Source organism: Xyrauchen texanus, chromosome 37 (genome assembly GCF_025860055.1).
Source record: "Xyrauchen texanus isolate HMW12.3.18 chromosome 37, RBS_HiC_50CHRs, whole genome shotgun sequence".
NCBI classification, from domain to species: Eukaryota; Metazoa; Chordata; class Actinopteri; order Cypriniformes; family Catostomidae; genus Xyrauchen; species Xyrauchen texanus.
In genome coordinates, this window is record NC_068312.1 from 8,429,810 (window position 1) to 8,442,335 (window position 12,526).

The window sequence follows — 12,526 nt, forward strand, 5'->3', positions numbered from 1 at the left end:
GGCATACTGACTCATCCTCTGCCACCCGGATTGAGGCAAATCTCAGTTGCCTCCGCGTCTGAGATCGTCAATCTGCACATCTTATCACATGGCTTGTTGAGTGCGTTACCGCAGAGACATACCGTGGAGGCTTCACTCTATTCTCCACGGTGTCCACGCACGACTCCCACCAAGATCGAACCACATTATAGCAACCACAAGGAGGTTACCCTATGTGACTCTACTCTTCCTAGCAACCAGGCCAATTTGGTTGCTTAGGAGACCTGGCTGGAGTCACTCAGCACACCCTGGATTTGAACTCATGACTCCAGGGGTGGTGGTCAGTGTCTTTACTAGCTGAGCTAGTTGATGCTAGAGGTCAGAGGAGAATGGGCCGACTGATTCAAGCTGATAGAAGAGCAACTTTGCCTGAAATAACCACTCGTTACAACCGAGGTATGCAGTAAAGCATTTGTGAAGCCACAACACGCACAACCTTGAGGCGGATGGGCTACAACAGCAGAAGACCCCACCGGGTACCACTCATCTCCACTACAAATAGGAAAAAGAGGCTACAATTTGCAAGAGCTCACCAAAATTGGACAGTTGAAGACTGGAAAAATGTTGCCTGGTCTGATGAGTCTCGATTTCTGTTGAGACATTCAGATGGTAGAGTCAGAATTTGGCGTAAACCGAATGAGAACATGGATCCATCATGCCTTGTTACCACTGTGCAGGCTGGTGGTGGTGGTGTTATGGTGTGTGGGATGTTTTCTTGGCACACTTTAGGCCCCTTAGTGCCAATTGGGCATCGTTTAAATGCCACGGCCTACCTGAGCATTGTTTCTGACCATGTCCATCCCTTTATGGCCACCATGTACCCATCCTCTGATGGCTACTTCCAGCAGGATAATGCACCATGTCACAAAGCTCGAATCATTTCAAATTGGTTTCTTGAACATGACAATGAGTTCACTGTACTAAAATGGCCCCCACAGTCACCAGATCTCAACCCAATAGAGCATCTTTGGGATGTGGTGGAACGGGAGCTTCGTGCCCTGGATGTGCATCCCACAAATCTCCATCAACTGCAAGATGCTATCCTATCAATATGGGCCAACATTTCTAAAGAATGCTTTCAGCACCTTGTTGAATCAATGCCACGTAGAATTAAGGCAGTTCTGAAGGCGAAAGGGGGTCAAACACAGTATTAGTATGGTGTTCCTAATAATCCTTTAGGTATGTGTATATATAAATTAGTGTATGGGTGTTTGAAAAACAAAAAACAAATACATCACAATATCCAAATACATTGTCAAACCCCCTGGCTGAGGGATCAGTGAATATTATTGCTTTAGTAAATAAAAAGCAATTAAAATAACAAAGTGGTAAAAAAATAAATAATATATAAATCAAATATGGTTTACCACCAGGCAAGTATCTGTCTATGACAACAGGTGGAAAATTACTAATAAAATTTAAGATCTAAAAACAATTAGAAATGTTAACATAATAATTATAATGATGATAATAATAATCACTGAAATATAAATCATGGTTCGAGGTGAATGCATTTTTGTATTATTTTATGCTTTAATCACAGCTGTATAGACTGTATAGACGATACTATTCTTGAAAAAAAAAAAAAATGCAGAAGACTGAAACAAAGGAGTGAAAACCCTTTACATACACGTGTTCCATGAGACTGCACGCCTCCAAACAAATACCACATCAGACATGAGCATAGACTGCTGTTCTGTCATCTGTTCTTAAAAATATAATAAAGTGTGTTTCTTGAAGTGCGTGTCTGTGTTTTACAGCATTTCATGTGTCATTCCTAATCTGAGACTTCTTCCAGTTACCCAACATGCACATTATATTCGTTACCTGCATTTAAAAGTCTTCTGTCAGTGCACATATTTTGCTGCCTGTGTAAGTTGGTAAAGAACATCTGGCTTTCAATGCATTGTTTAGGTTCATTTTTCATGGGTCACAAACTGTTCATTAGGCTACTATTATTTATTTAAGCTCCTTCTATTCTTGGGCTATTGTATTGATATTGGAAGTTCCATTCATAATGTTTCCCCCTTTTACATGGTGTTAAATTTCACACTGGTCTTGTATGGAGTGAAACCGGTAACACCGTACACCATGGCAACCATATTACTTGCCCTCAATGCCATCCCAAATGTGTATGACTTTTTTTTTCTTCTGCAGAACACAAATGAAGATTTTTAGAAGAATATTTCAGCTCTGTAGGTCCTTACAAAGCAAGTGAATGGTGACCAGCTCCAAAAAGCACAAAGTCAGCATTAAAGTAATCCATATGACTACAGTGGTTAAATCCATATCTTTTGAAGCGATATGATAGGTGTGGGTGAGAAACCGATCAAAATGTAAGTCCTTTTTTACTATAAGTCTCCACTTTCACTTTTCGCAATTTGCATTCTTTGTGCATATCGCCACCTACTGGGCAGGGACTTGAATATTGATCTGTTTCTCGCCCACACCTATCATATCACTTCAGGAGACATGGATTTATGCACTGATGTCGTATGGATTCCGTTTATACTGCCTTTCTGTGGTTTTTGGAGCTTTAAAGTTCTGGCCACCATTCACTTGCATTGGATGGACCCACAGAGCTGAGATGTTCTTCTAAAAATCAAGTGAGAGTAAAATGTAATCAATTTCATCGATTTGCACGTTTATACTTTTATTTAACATACAATCATATATGGATGTTTAATAAAAATCTTATTTACCCAAATATATTTTTACTAAAACATTTTTCTTTGTGAATGAACAAGGTGTGCAAAATCTACTTATTATTTGGAAATACAATTATTACTGTGTAATTTTTTTATTGCCCAGGGCTAGACTGCTGAATGCTGCTTCTGTGATGCTCTGTGCTTTCAAAGTGCCGTACTTGGGATCAATTTATCACGTATTAAGATAATGAACATTTAAACTAGTGCATTTCTGTCTTGCTACTTGTGCAGTTTTTGCAGAGTTGAGTCCTCATGTTACATTGATTTTGTTCTGACTTTGTGTATCAAAGCATATTTTTCTTCATTCTATCGATGCCTCTTCATTTTTTCAATGCCATCCTAAGCATCTTGGCATTCCTTGTAGCTGTCTATATATTCCTACTTGTTTGGTAGGTTTATGTATTGTAGGTAGACTTGCGTTGAAATTTCCTAGATGCCTTTTATTGACATGCAATTCAAACAAATATTTGCCTCTCCTCGAACAGCCGCCTTCCCTACCTCAGTGACTATTTAAAGATGTCAGACCTGTTGTCTCTGCTCTACCACCGCCTCCTTATCTGAATCAAAACCTCCCTTTGTTTGTTTTTGCACACTTGTCTGGCTGCAACCTCGTTAGGGCGAGTTCTTTGGTTTCCTTACAGATTTTTTTGCTTTGCTTTGTTTAGAGACACTACAAATAACAAATGTTTTGTGATGTAGTTTATTTGTGTTCAGTGAGATGTCTTTGAATTTACAGAGCTTATTAAAGCACATTTTCAGATTGTTAGTGCAGTAGTTTCCAACACAGACTAGCTTCCAAAAACAATATTTTTTTAACTAGCTTTGAAATTAAAGGTGCATTCTGTAATTTTTTTTCTCAATAAAAAGTTTTACTCTTAAATCAATCTTAATTAAAAAATGTAAGTATAATAACATAACCACTCACAAGAGATGAAGACTCCAGTCATATCAGTAACCTTATAAAAGCTGTTTTATTCTACATGGAGCCCCCCCATGGGGGCAGCCATGTTAGAATCACATGACCAGCCAAATATTACTCGCATAATCTCTGTAACCATCCTGTTATTCGAAACTTTCATTCATAGATTAAAATGAATTATGGTTGACTGTGAATAGTTTATTTCTACAATGGCATCTTAAACTGAAAACTGTTGATTTTGAATGATGCTGCATCCAGGCCGCTAGGGTTCACTGTAAGCAACGTTCACTCTGCGGCCATTTTTGGAACGCTCCCAGGCAGCTATTTTCCAATGTAAACAAGCGAATGGGGAAAGACAGAAGTCTTCAAAAATGGTTGGTCAAGATTACGATCAAAGGACCTTTAAAATCAGCAGTAAAATCTGACTACACTGGAATCATACATTTTTCTTCTTTACCTAATAATAAAAAATGAAATTTTTTCACTGATCCAATTACATGAATATATAGATCAGTGAATTTCATGCACGTTCTCGAGTTGATTGACAGGTAACGTCAGTATCTAAAAGGTGATTGGCTCTTTTACCTGTAATGCGGGACATTCTTTGTTACATAATGTAGCGTATTCCAGTTTCTCCCATTTAAGGCACAGATTATGTATTTCCAATTATCTTACAGATTTAGAGCATGTTGTGCTGCTGAGGTAGGCCAAGTCTAATTTTATCACCGTCCCTCAAGCGAAAAGGTCACGTTTGCATCGTAATTTACACAATGTACTTCTCTGGTGAAAGTACAATACATTTGAGTATGTAGCACTATCACGGCATAACATGGTACTTTATAGATATTAATACATATCGGCCAGGGCGATTTAATTGTTTGGCCATGTCAAAATAACGGTGCCTGTTTTGCTGATTAACAGCTTGTGTCGGTTTCATTGAATTGTCAATGAATGATGCACATTCTTCTATTTTTCAGAAATTGCCATCTTATTTCCTTTAGTTTTCTTTCATTAAATTGTGTTTGTAATATCACATAATTAAAGGTGGAAAATAATATTGATCAATGTTAAATTATCGTGATATTTTTCTTCTTGATATTGTATCGATATTTGCGCGCCAAATGTTTCCACAATAATTGTGGTGTTGGGAAAAATCTTTGCCAAATCGATCAATAGTTCAACAACAGTAGGCCTACTTTTAGAAGGTGCAGTTATCATGCTTTACACATAAACACCCTTCCTAACAAAATATATCATGATTTTACAGTAGTTACATTAACTGAGGTATTTTGACAAAAATGCTAGCATCATATAAATAGGCTAACGTTTTAGGTGAACAATTAAATCTTAAGTCCGATGAAAACGAATGAGAAACATTGATTAAAATATCTCAAAATATAGTTTTGAATTGCATATACTAAAAATAAAGAATCGCAAAAATATTATATCGTGACCAAAGTATCGAAAGTCATAGAACCACCAGTTACTTTGTGATTCCCACACCTATATAATATGGGGAAAACAAATTTTTGAAGACCACTTCAAGTACCTAGTCTTAAGAGTAACGGCCGATACAGATTACCCAAATGAGTAGTTTTGTCTGTGGGCATATGCCATTGTGTTTGTGTACATACATTTGATAGCCAATATTGTTTTCAGTAATTAAAGGTTATAATTCATTTTTACCAGGCTGTAGCTTACCTTTTAAATGAAAGAAACCCAGTTAACACATGATACATTATTCAGGCTTTAACAACATTAATTTAAGCATATAACATTTTTGGATTTAAATGGTTTAAACACCCAATTCCCTGGTCATACATGTGCCAAGCACAGCAGGTGAAACCACATCCTCATTATGTCAATGTACAAGTTTTACCCCCCCAGTGTTTGCCTGATAAGAACTACTGAGTAGTATCTGGACATCCCTAATATAATATCTGCATCAGCCATTAAAAAAATGACTGATGCACTGGATTATGTAGTGGTTGACCAATATCTAGCTAAATTCTTTACCTTGGGTTCCTTTAGGAAACTGAACATTTGAAAGAGAACTAAAGCAAACCCTTGCACATTCTCTACAATTGTGGAAGGACGTTTAGGCAATATTAGCCACAAAAATGCATGCACAGATACAGTACATGCATCAAAAATCCAAAAGAAATGGTGCGCCATCCTGGTACTTTTCTATTTTCAACCCTCTATGATTTGGGAAGCACTAATCTCACTCTCAATGAAATGCAGCCAATTAGTTGGCATGATGGCAGAGGTGGTTTGCTTGATGTTATCTTGTACATGCACACAAAATGCAAGGTTTTCAATGCACTCTCTGCCATGATCATAAACCCACTCTCTTTGTTCCTCTGCAGGCATTTTTGCATATCTGAATTATCACGTGCCTCGCACTCACCGCGAGATCCTCGAGGTCCTCATCAAAGGTCTGCAACGCCTGGAGTATCGCGGCTATGACTCTGCAGGTCGAGAACAAACCAACAAACGGATAATAACCTGATATCACACACCACAATAAGCTCTCTTCCAACAGGACCTGCTGATCTTGAGAATAGCTATATTTTCTTTTTCTGGCCTGCAGGTGTGGGCATTGATGGAGGAAACAGTAAGGAATGGGAGACCAACTCTAAGAGCATCCACTTGATCAAACAAACCGGAAAGGTGAAAGCCCTTGATGAAGAAATCCATAGTAAGTGGAATTGTAATTTTACAAGTCAAGGTTAAAGAGCTCACCCAAAAACAAAAATTCTGCCATGTTTTCCTTGGAAGAAAGAATGTCATACAGCTTTGGACAACATGTGGTTTAATAATAGTTGACAGAAAGTGAACTATACCTTAAAGGCCCAGAATAAGCATGAGAACGCAATTCTAGCTTAGCATGCTGGATTTCATTGGTTGTTGCATTCCCTAATGTGTCAGAACACAATTCGTAACCCTCATCTGTCTTCTAGTTTGGTATATACAATAGTAATATAAAGTATATACAACCAGACTGCCTGCTTGAAAAGCATTAATCAAGCATTCAGGTTTGTGTACTTGTGTTTCTGGCCTTAGTTTGGTCATGGCACTATTTTGGGCTTCACAAGATGTACTGTACAACCTTCAGAAATGAAATTGTACCCACTTACACACTTTGTGTGTGTCTGTTCTACAGGGCAGCAGGAAATTGATCTTGATGTGGAGTTTGATGTGCACTTGGGAATCGCTCACACCCGATGGGCCACTCATGGTGTCCCGAGTCCTGTCAACAGCCACCCGCAAAGATCAGACAAGAAAAACGGTCTGCAACCAACACCCTGCTTTTCATAGCCAATATTTCACCAATTTTCAACGAATTAGGGCTGTCAATCGATAAAAATATTTATTCACGATTAATTCCTTAATTTTAACGAATTCGGTTCCTTTTAAGGGAAGCAAACAAAATAGTGGTATCATTCTGTTTAACGTTCTAATCATTTAGTTGTTTTATTGTGTTTGACAAATGATGATGTTTTTGCTTTCAGAATTTATTGTTATCCATAATGGAATCATCACCAATTACAAAGACCTGAAGAAGTTTTTGGCAAGTAAATAATTTTGACTTCCATCCATGCATTATCCAAACTACAGTATTTCTCTGTTATGACCGTTTCTGACCGAATGTTTACAGGAGAGTAAAGGTTATGAGTTTGAGTCTGAGACCGACACCGAGACCATCGCCAAGCTGGTGAAGTACATGTATGATAACCGGGAGAGCGATGACATCCCCTTCACCACCCTTGTGGAGCAAGTTACCCAGCAACTGGTAAACACCTGCCATCTTGACAATAAGGATCATGGATGATGAAAATTATGTAGTTTTAATTATATTGTCTGTGTTAGGAAGGCGCTTTTGTCCTGGTCTTCAAAAGCATGCACTACCCGGGAGAGGCTGTTGGCTCCAGGTAATTTGAAGATTTTGGGCAACCCTATGCATTGCATATATTGCATTTTATAGTAGATGTGCACTTGAACCTGCAATAACTTTTTTGTATATCTTTGTATTTTTATATATATATTAACGTTATTTTAGTGTGATTAATTCTAAAAAGAATAACGAGTTGAAAATATTAACACAACTAAGCATGTCTCTGTACTGTAAAATAGAGTATTCTTACCATCGGAGCAATTCAAACTTGATCTACCACCTGTTATCAGCAGGGGGCAGTAAGCGAAACTCCAGCGGATTCATGAGTGAGCAAACAACACTCAGGCTTGCTCGACACTAGCACAAGATCGGAACATGTTCTTACATTCAAGTACAGTTGGACGGAGCACAGTTATGAATGCAGGAATCTTGAGATGTGTTTCAAACTATGTTCAGCTCGACACAGTGACCTAAAAACGCTGTGTTTATGACGTGATGCAACAAAAGTGAGACGCATCAGTCTGTCTGATGCAGGTGTACATCGAAACATCCTTAGAAAAGCCCTTATAATAAATTTAGCTCAGGCAGATTGACTAATTCAGTTGCTAAATGGATTGCTGTGAACTGTAGGCCAATGATAGGCTAGACTCCAACTAGCCCATCTGGCACCAACAATCTTGCCATGGTCTAAATCACTGAGGTCACATTTTTTCCCCATTCTGATGTTGATGTGCACATTAACTGAAGCTCCTGACCCCTATTTTTTGCACTGTACTGCTGCCACACGATTGGCTGATTAGATAATCGCATGGATAATTGTTGGTGCCAGACAGGCTGGTTTGAGTATTTCTGTAACTGCTGATCTCCTGGGATTTTTACACACAACAGTCTCTAGAAACAAAACAAAAAACATGTTGTGAGCGGCAGTTCTGTGGATGGAAATGCCTTGTTGATGAGAGAGGTCAACGGAGAATGGCCAGACTGGTTCAAACTGACAAAGTCTACGGTAACTCAGATAACCACTCTGTACAATTGTGGTGAGAATATCATCTCAAAATGGTATTCTGAGATGCAGGTTGGTGCTGATTTGGAAGCACGAGGGGGACCTACACAATATTAGACAGGTAATTTTAATGTTGTGGCTGATCGGTGTATGTTCAGTTGTATGGAAATAAACAATATATTGTGTTGTAAAGCCAATTTTTGTATTGTCTTACCAATGCGTTACTCGTTTGTCATATTATATTTATAATTTTAATAAAGCAAAATCAAATTCTTAAATAATTAATTATTGTTATTTGAGGAGCTTTCTCAGCAAATAATTATATATGTGATTAATCGCGATTTAATTCGATTAAGTAATCTGCATATCATGTAACTGAATCTATTACAATTTTTAATTGTAACTGAATTACAGCCCTAATTTTTATGACAACTTTTCTTTTACTTTCGGTATTTTAGTTGCTTGTCGTTCCTAACAACACTCATCACGCACCATCTAGCTCACATTATTCACTATATGGACCTTATTCAGTGAGGTGCCATTCAGAGAAATGCCATATTAAATTTTTTTTATGGCAATCAAAACGGGCTGTGAGGGATAGACTATAATATGTTGGGTAATTTTTACTTGGTGAGGTTTGCTCTTACTGCTCCTGTCCTGCCTATTCATTCATTTGTTTTCAATAAATATTACATTTTCTTTGTCATGTACTGTATTACAGGATGGCCTAATGTAAATCATAATCTAAAACAAGCACGTCGCAAATATATTCCCAAATCTTTGGCGGCATTTAATATTGTATTTGGCTATTGGAATAATAGGTTCAGTGTATCAAATGGATCGCATTTACACACAATGTGTTTTGACGGTTTTCTGAGGGTTTCTTACCTGTGTTCTAGTCGACTGTATTAATGCACATCAAAAATGAAATATTGTGCTACCGTGAATAAGGTCTGTAGCTCAGCCTGGAGTGTTTATTTACTGAATTTGGTAACAAAAGCTTTATTTTAACCTTCTGTTATATTGTAAGCTATTGCTTCCTTTTTTCTTCCACTTCTACTGAACTGATTTTTCTTTGTATCCATCCAGGAGAGGAGGTCCGTTACTGATCGGTGTTAGAAGTGACCACAAGCTGTCCACAGATCACATCCCCATCCTGTATCGCTCAAGTGAGTTCATACACAAGCACACACAGACACCTGCATATAGTCTGAGCTGTGGTTTAACAGTTCAAGTGGTTTGAGTCTGACATGCCACATGTGCTAATTCCATTACACACTCTCTCCTCAATTTTCTGTCACTCTCTATAAGTGTAAATTTGTATCTTAATATATAGCTGGCAAAGACCAAAAGAGCTGTAACACTCTACCCAGGATGGACCAGGACACGTGTCTATTTCCTGTGGATGAGAAAGCTGTGGAGTACTACTTTGCTTCTGATGCCAGGTCTGTTCTTTTCTATTCATTCTCTTTATCTCGCAGTGTTTGATCTAGGACTGGGCGATAAAACTATGTAATCAGATATCGCCGATATCTTACAAATATCCCGATGCCAATTGTGACACTCATTGACAGACGATGATCGACAATATCGGGAAATAGTGTTGCTCCGATACCAAAATGTTGGCTTCGGTACGATACCAAGGTACAAGGGCTGGTATCGCTACTAAATTGATACTATAATCAACAAATTAAAAGCATCAGATTTATGATGAAATTACACCGACTTGATTAGTCTCACAGATACAAATTATGCGATTTCCGTTTGATTTTTTCTGGATTCCATGTTAAATGTTTTAATTAAATGTTATGACCAAATTATGTTTAATGAAATTGTTACATACAGCTTTAATCAAAAAAAAAAAAAAAAAAATATATATATATATATATATATATATATATATATACATACTGTATATATATTAATTAGTGTGTGTGTGAAGCAAATGACAGAACAGTGTGGCACCTCCTTGTTCATTCTGTAGTGTGCAGCGCATGAGACTATATCATTTAATTTAATTACATCCTTCTGCTGTTTAAAGATCACATTTGACCATGTCCAGACGTATTTTATTTTCAAATAGTCATTGATTTAATTTAAAAACTGTCACATCTGATACATTTTTTGCTAATTGCAGCATACAGTAAAATGGTACCGAAATTAGTAAAGATGATTTTGTACAGTTTAAGTTTTTTTGGTATTGCGATGCTTCGTTAGTAACGGTAAACTGCGCAACACTAAACTGCAATATTTGGGTAACCTGTAAGACCTCTCGGAGTGACGCCTGATAAGAAATGCCGTTAGACACGTGCTTGAAGAAACACACTTTATTAAATTTGAGACCAGACAAAATAAAAGCGGTTAATGCCCGTTTCTGATTCACTGTTTGAAAGGCGCGCATCGCTTTTCTTGTGGAACACACGCGTAAGGAGTTATCGGTCTTTCTTATTATATTCTCTTTCATCTAAGAACTATTTGCAAGAATAATGTTGTGTATGAGAACGCTGCAAATTATCTCCGATCATCTCAGGAGGTGCTGTGAGTTTATTTCCTCAGAGCAGTTCGTGGTTAACATGCATTTTGAGCGCAACTATGCAAGTTCAGTTATAGATTTATCTTTGTATTAAAGAAACAGACTGTGATTTAAATCATAAAATTATACAAGAGACGTTCATCTTGAACCTAAAATGTAGTTCTATTTTCTTTTCTTTTGGCAGTATTAACTGTATTACCAAAACAAACACTTATTGAATAAGAACACCCATTTGGCAGCATTATTTTGGGAACATAAGGGAATTTGTTTGGCTTATTTGTTATGATCATTATTATTATCTTCGAGTTAAATTGTCTTCAGTTCTTAATTGTTCTTAATAAAAGCTGTTGTCGCTGATGAGTACTTGCGTGATAGCAAATAGGGCTGTTGGAGACGGAAAATCTTTGGATTTGGGGAGGTGGTTATATAAGATTTTTTGATCACTTTGTTATTTTCATTGATTTTTCATTTTGTTTAAAGTAGTGATCAACCGATATGGGTTCTTTTAATGGCCAATGCCGATATCCAGAGAGCAGGGTGGCCGATATGCCGATATAATGCCGTTATATCACACAATTTCATTTATTAAATAATATAAACATAAAATTGCTAAAAAATGAATAAACTCTTTAACAGTATTTACTCAATTTCACACTAAATGTTTTTTAATTGCAGTTTCTTCTGATTTATGTTTAATCAAATTTAAGTAATTATTTTCTAATGAAGAAATTGTTAATATATTAGGAAGATGGAAATAACAGTACACACCGTAGTCCAGCAACCATGAATGGCATGTCCACGTTAGCAATCATATTTTCTCAAAATTTTGCTTTGAAGATGTACTCACATGCTCGTGCGGATACAGCGTGAGCAGCTAAATAAATAAATGCATATTTGCAGATGGTATATAACAAGTTTTATTGATATTTGCCTTTTATCATTATAAAAGTTACAGGGAACTGTTGAGGAGAGACTGTTAGAATACCTGCTTCAGATGAAGATTAATGAGTGCTCCACAGGATGCTGGATTTGTTGTGTTATGTTGGTTTGTTACATCTGGTTAAACCAGATATGCACATATTTGCAGAGGGTAAATTATATTAGTTTTATTGGTATTTGCCTTTTTATCATAGGCAAGACCATTAAAGTTACATAGAACTGTTGAGGAGAGAGAGGGAGGATGAAACAGGCGAGCACTTCAACATTATGAGCTCACGCGTCTGCCGATGCTCTGTTATGTGGACCGTTTAAATGACACTGTGTTGCACACCGGTCTATTATTGTAGTAACACGATTGCACGTAACAACAAAACAAACCTTTACTGGTCATTTACATGTCTCAGTTGCTTCACATGCAAGCAGTCGATTCTTAGCGTCCTCAAGAAACAAATCGTCCAAAAGGGGAAAAAATGTATCGGGCGATACG

At 37.2% G+C, this 12,526-nt stretch overlaps 1 protein-coding gene across 1 annotated transcript in view; it reads left to right on the forward strand.

Moving 5' to 3' along the window:
* Positions 1-12,526, forward strand: part of LOC127631297 (glutamine--fructose-6-phosphate aminotransferase [isomerizing] 1-like) — a 53,611-nt gene that overhangs the window by 1,350 nt on the left and 39,735 nt on the right. The window contains exons 2-9 of the mRNA XM_052109382.1: positions 6,036-6,143; positions 6,260-6,367; positions 6,833-6,958; positions 7,182-7,240; positions 7,328-7,462; positions 7,540-7,601; positions 9,657-9,736; positions 9,904-10,012. Coding sequence (XP_051965342.1) covers positions 6,036-6,143; positions 6,260-6,367; positions 6,833-6,958; positions 7,182-7,240; positions 7,328-7,462; positions 7,540-7,601; positions 9,657-9,736; positions 9,904-10,012 — 787 coding nt within the window. The remainder of the gene's footprint in view (positions 1-6,035; positions 6,144-6,259; positions 6,368-6,832; positions 6,959-7,181; positions 7,241-7,327; positions 7,463-7,539; positions 7,602-9,656; positions 9,737-9,903; positions 10,013-12,526) is intronic.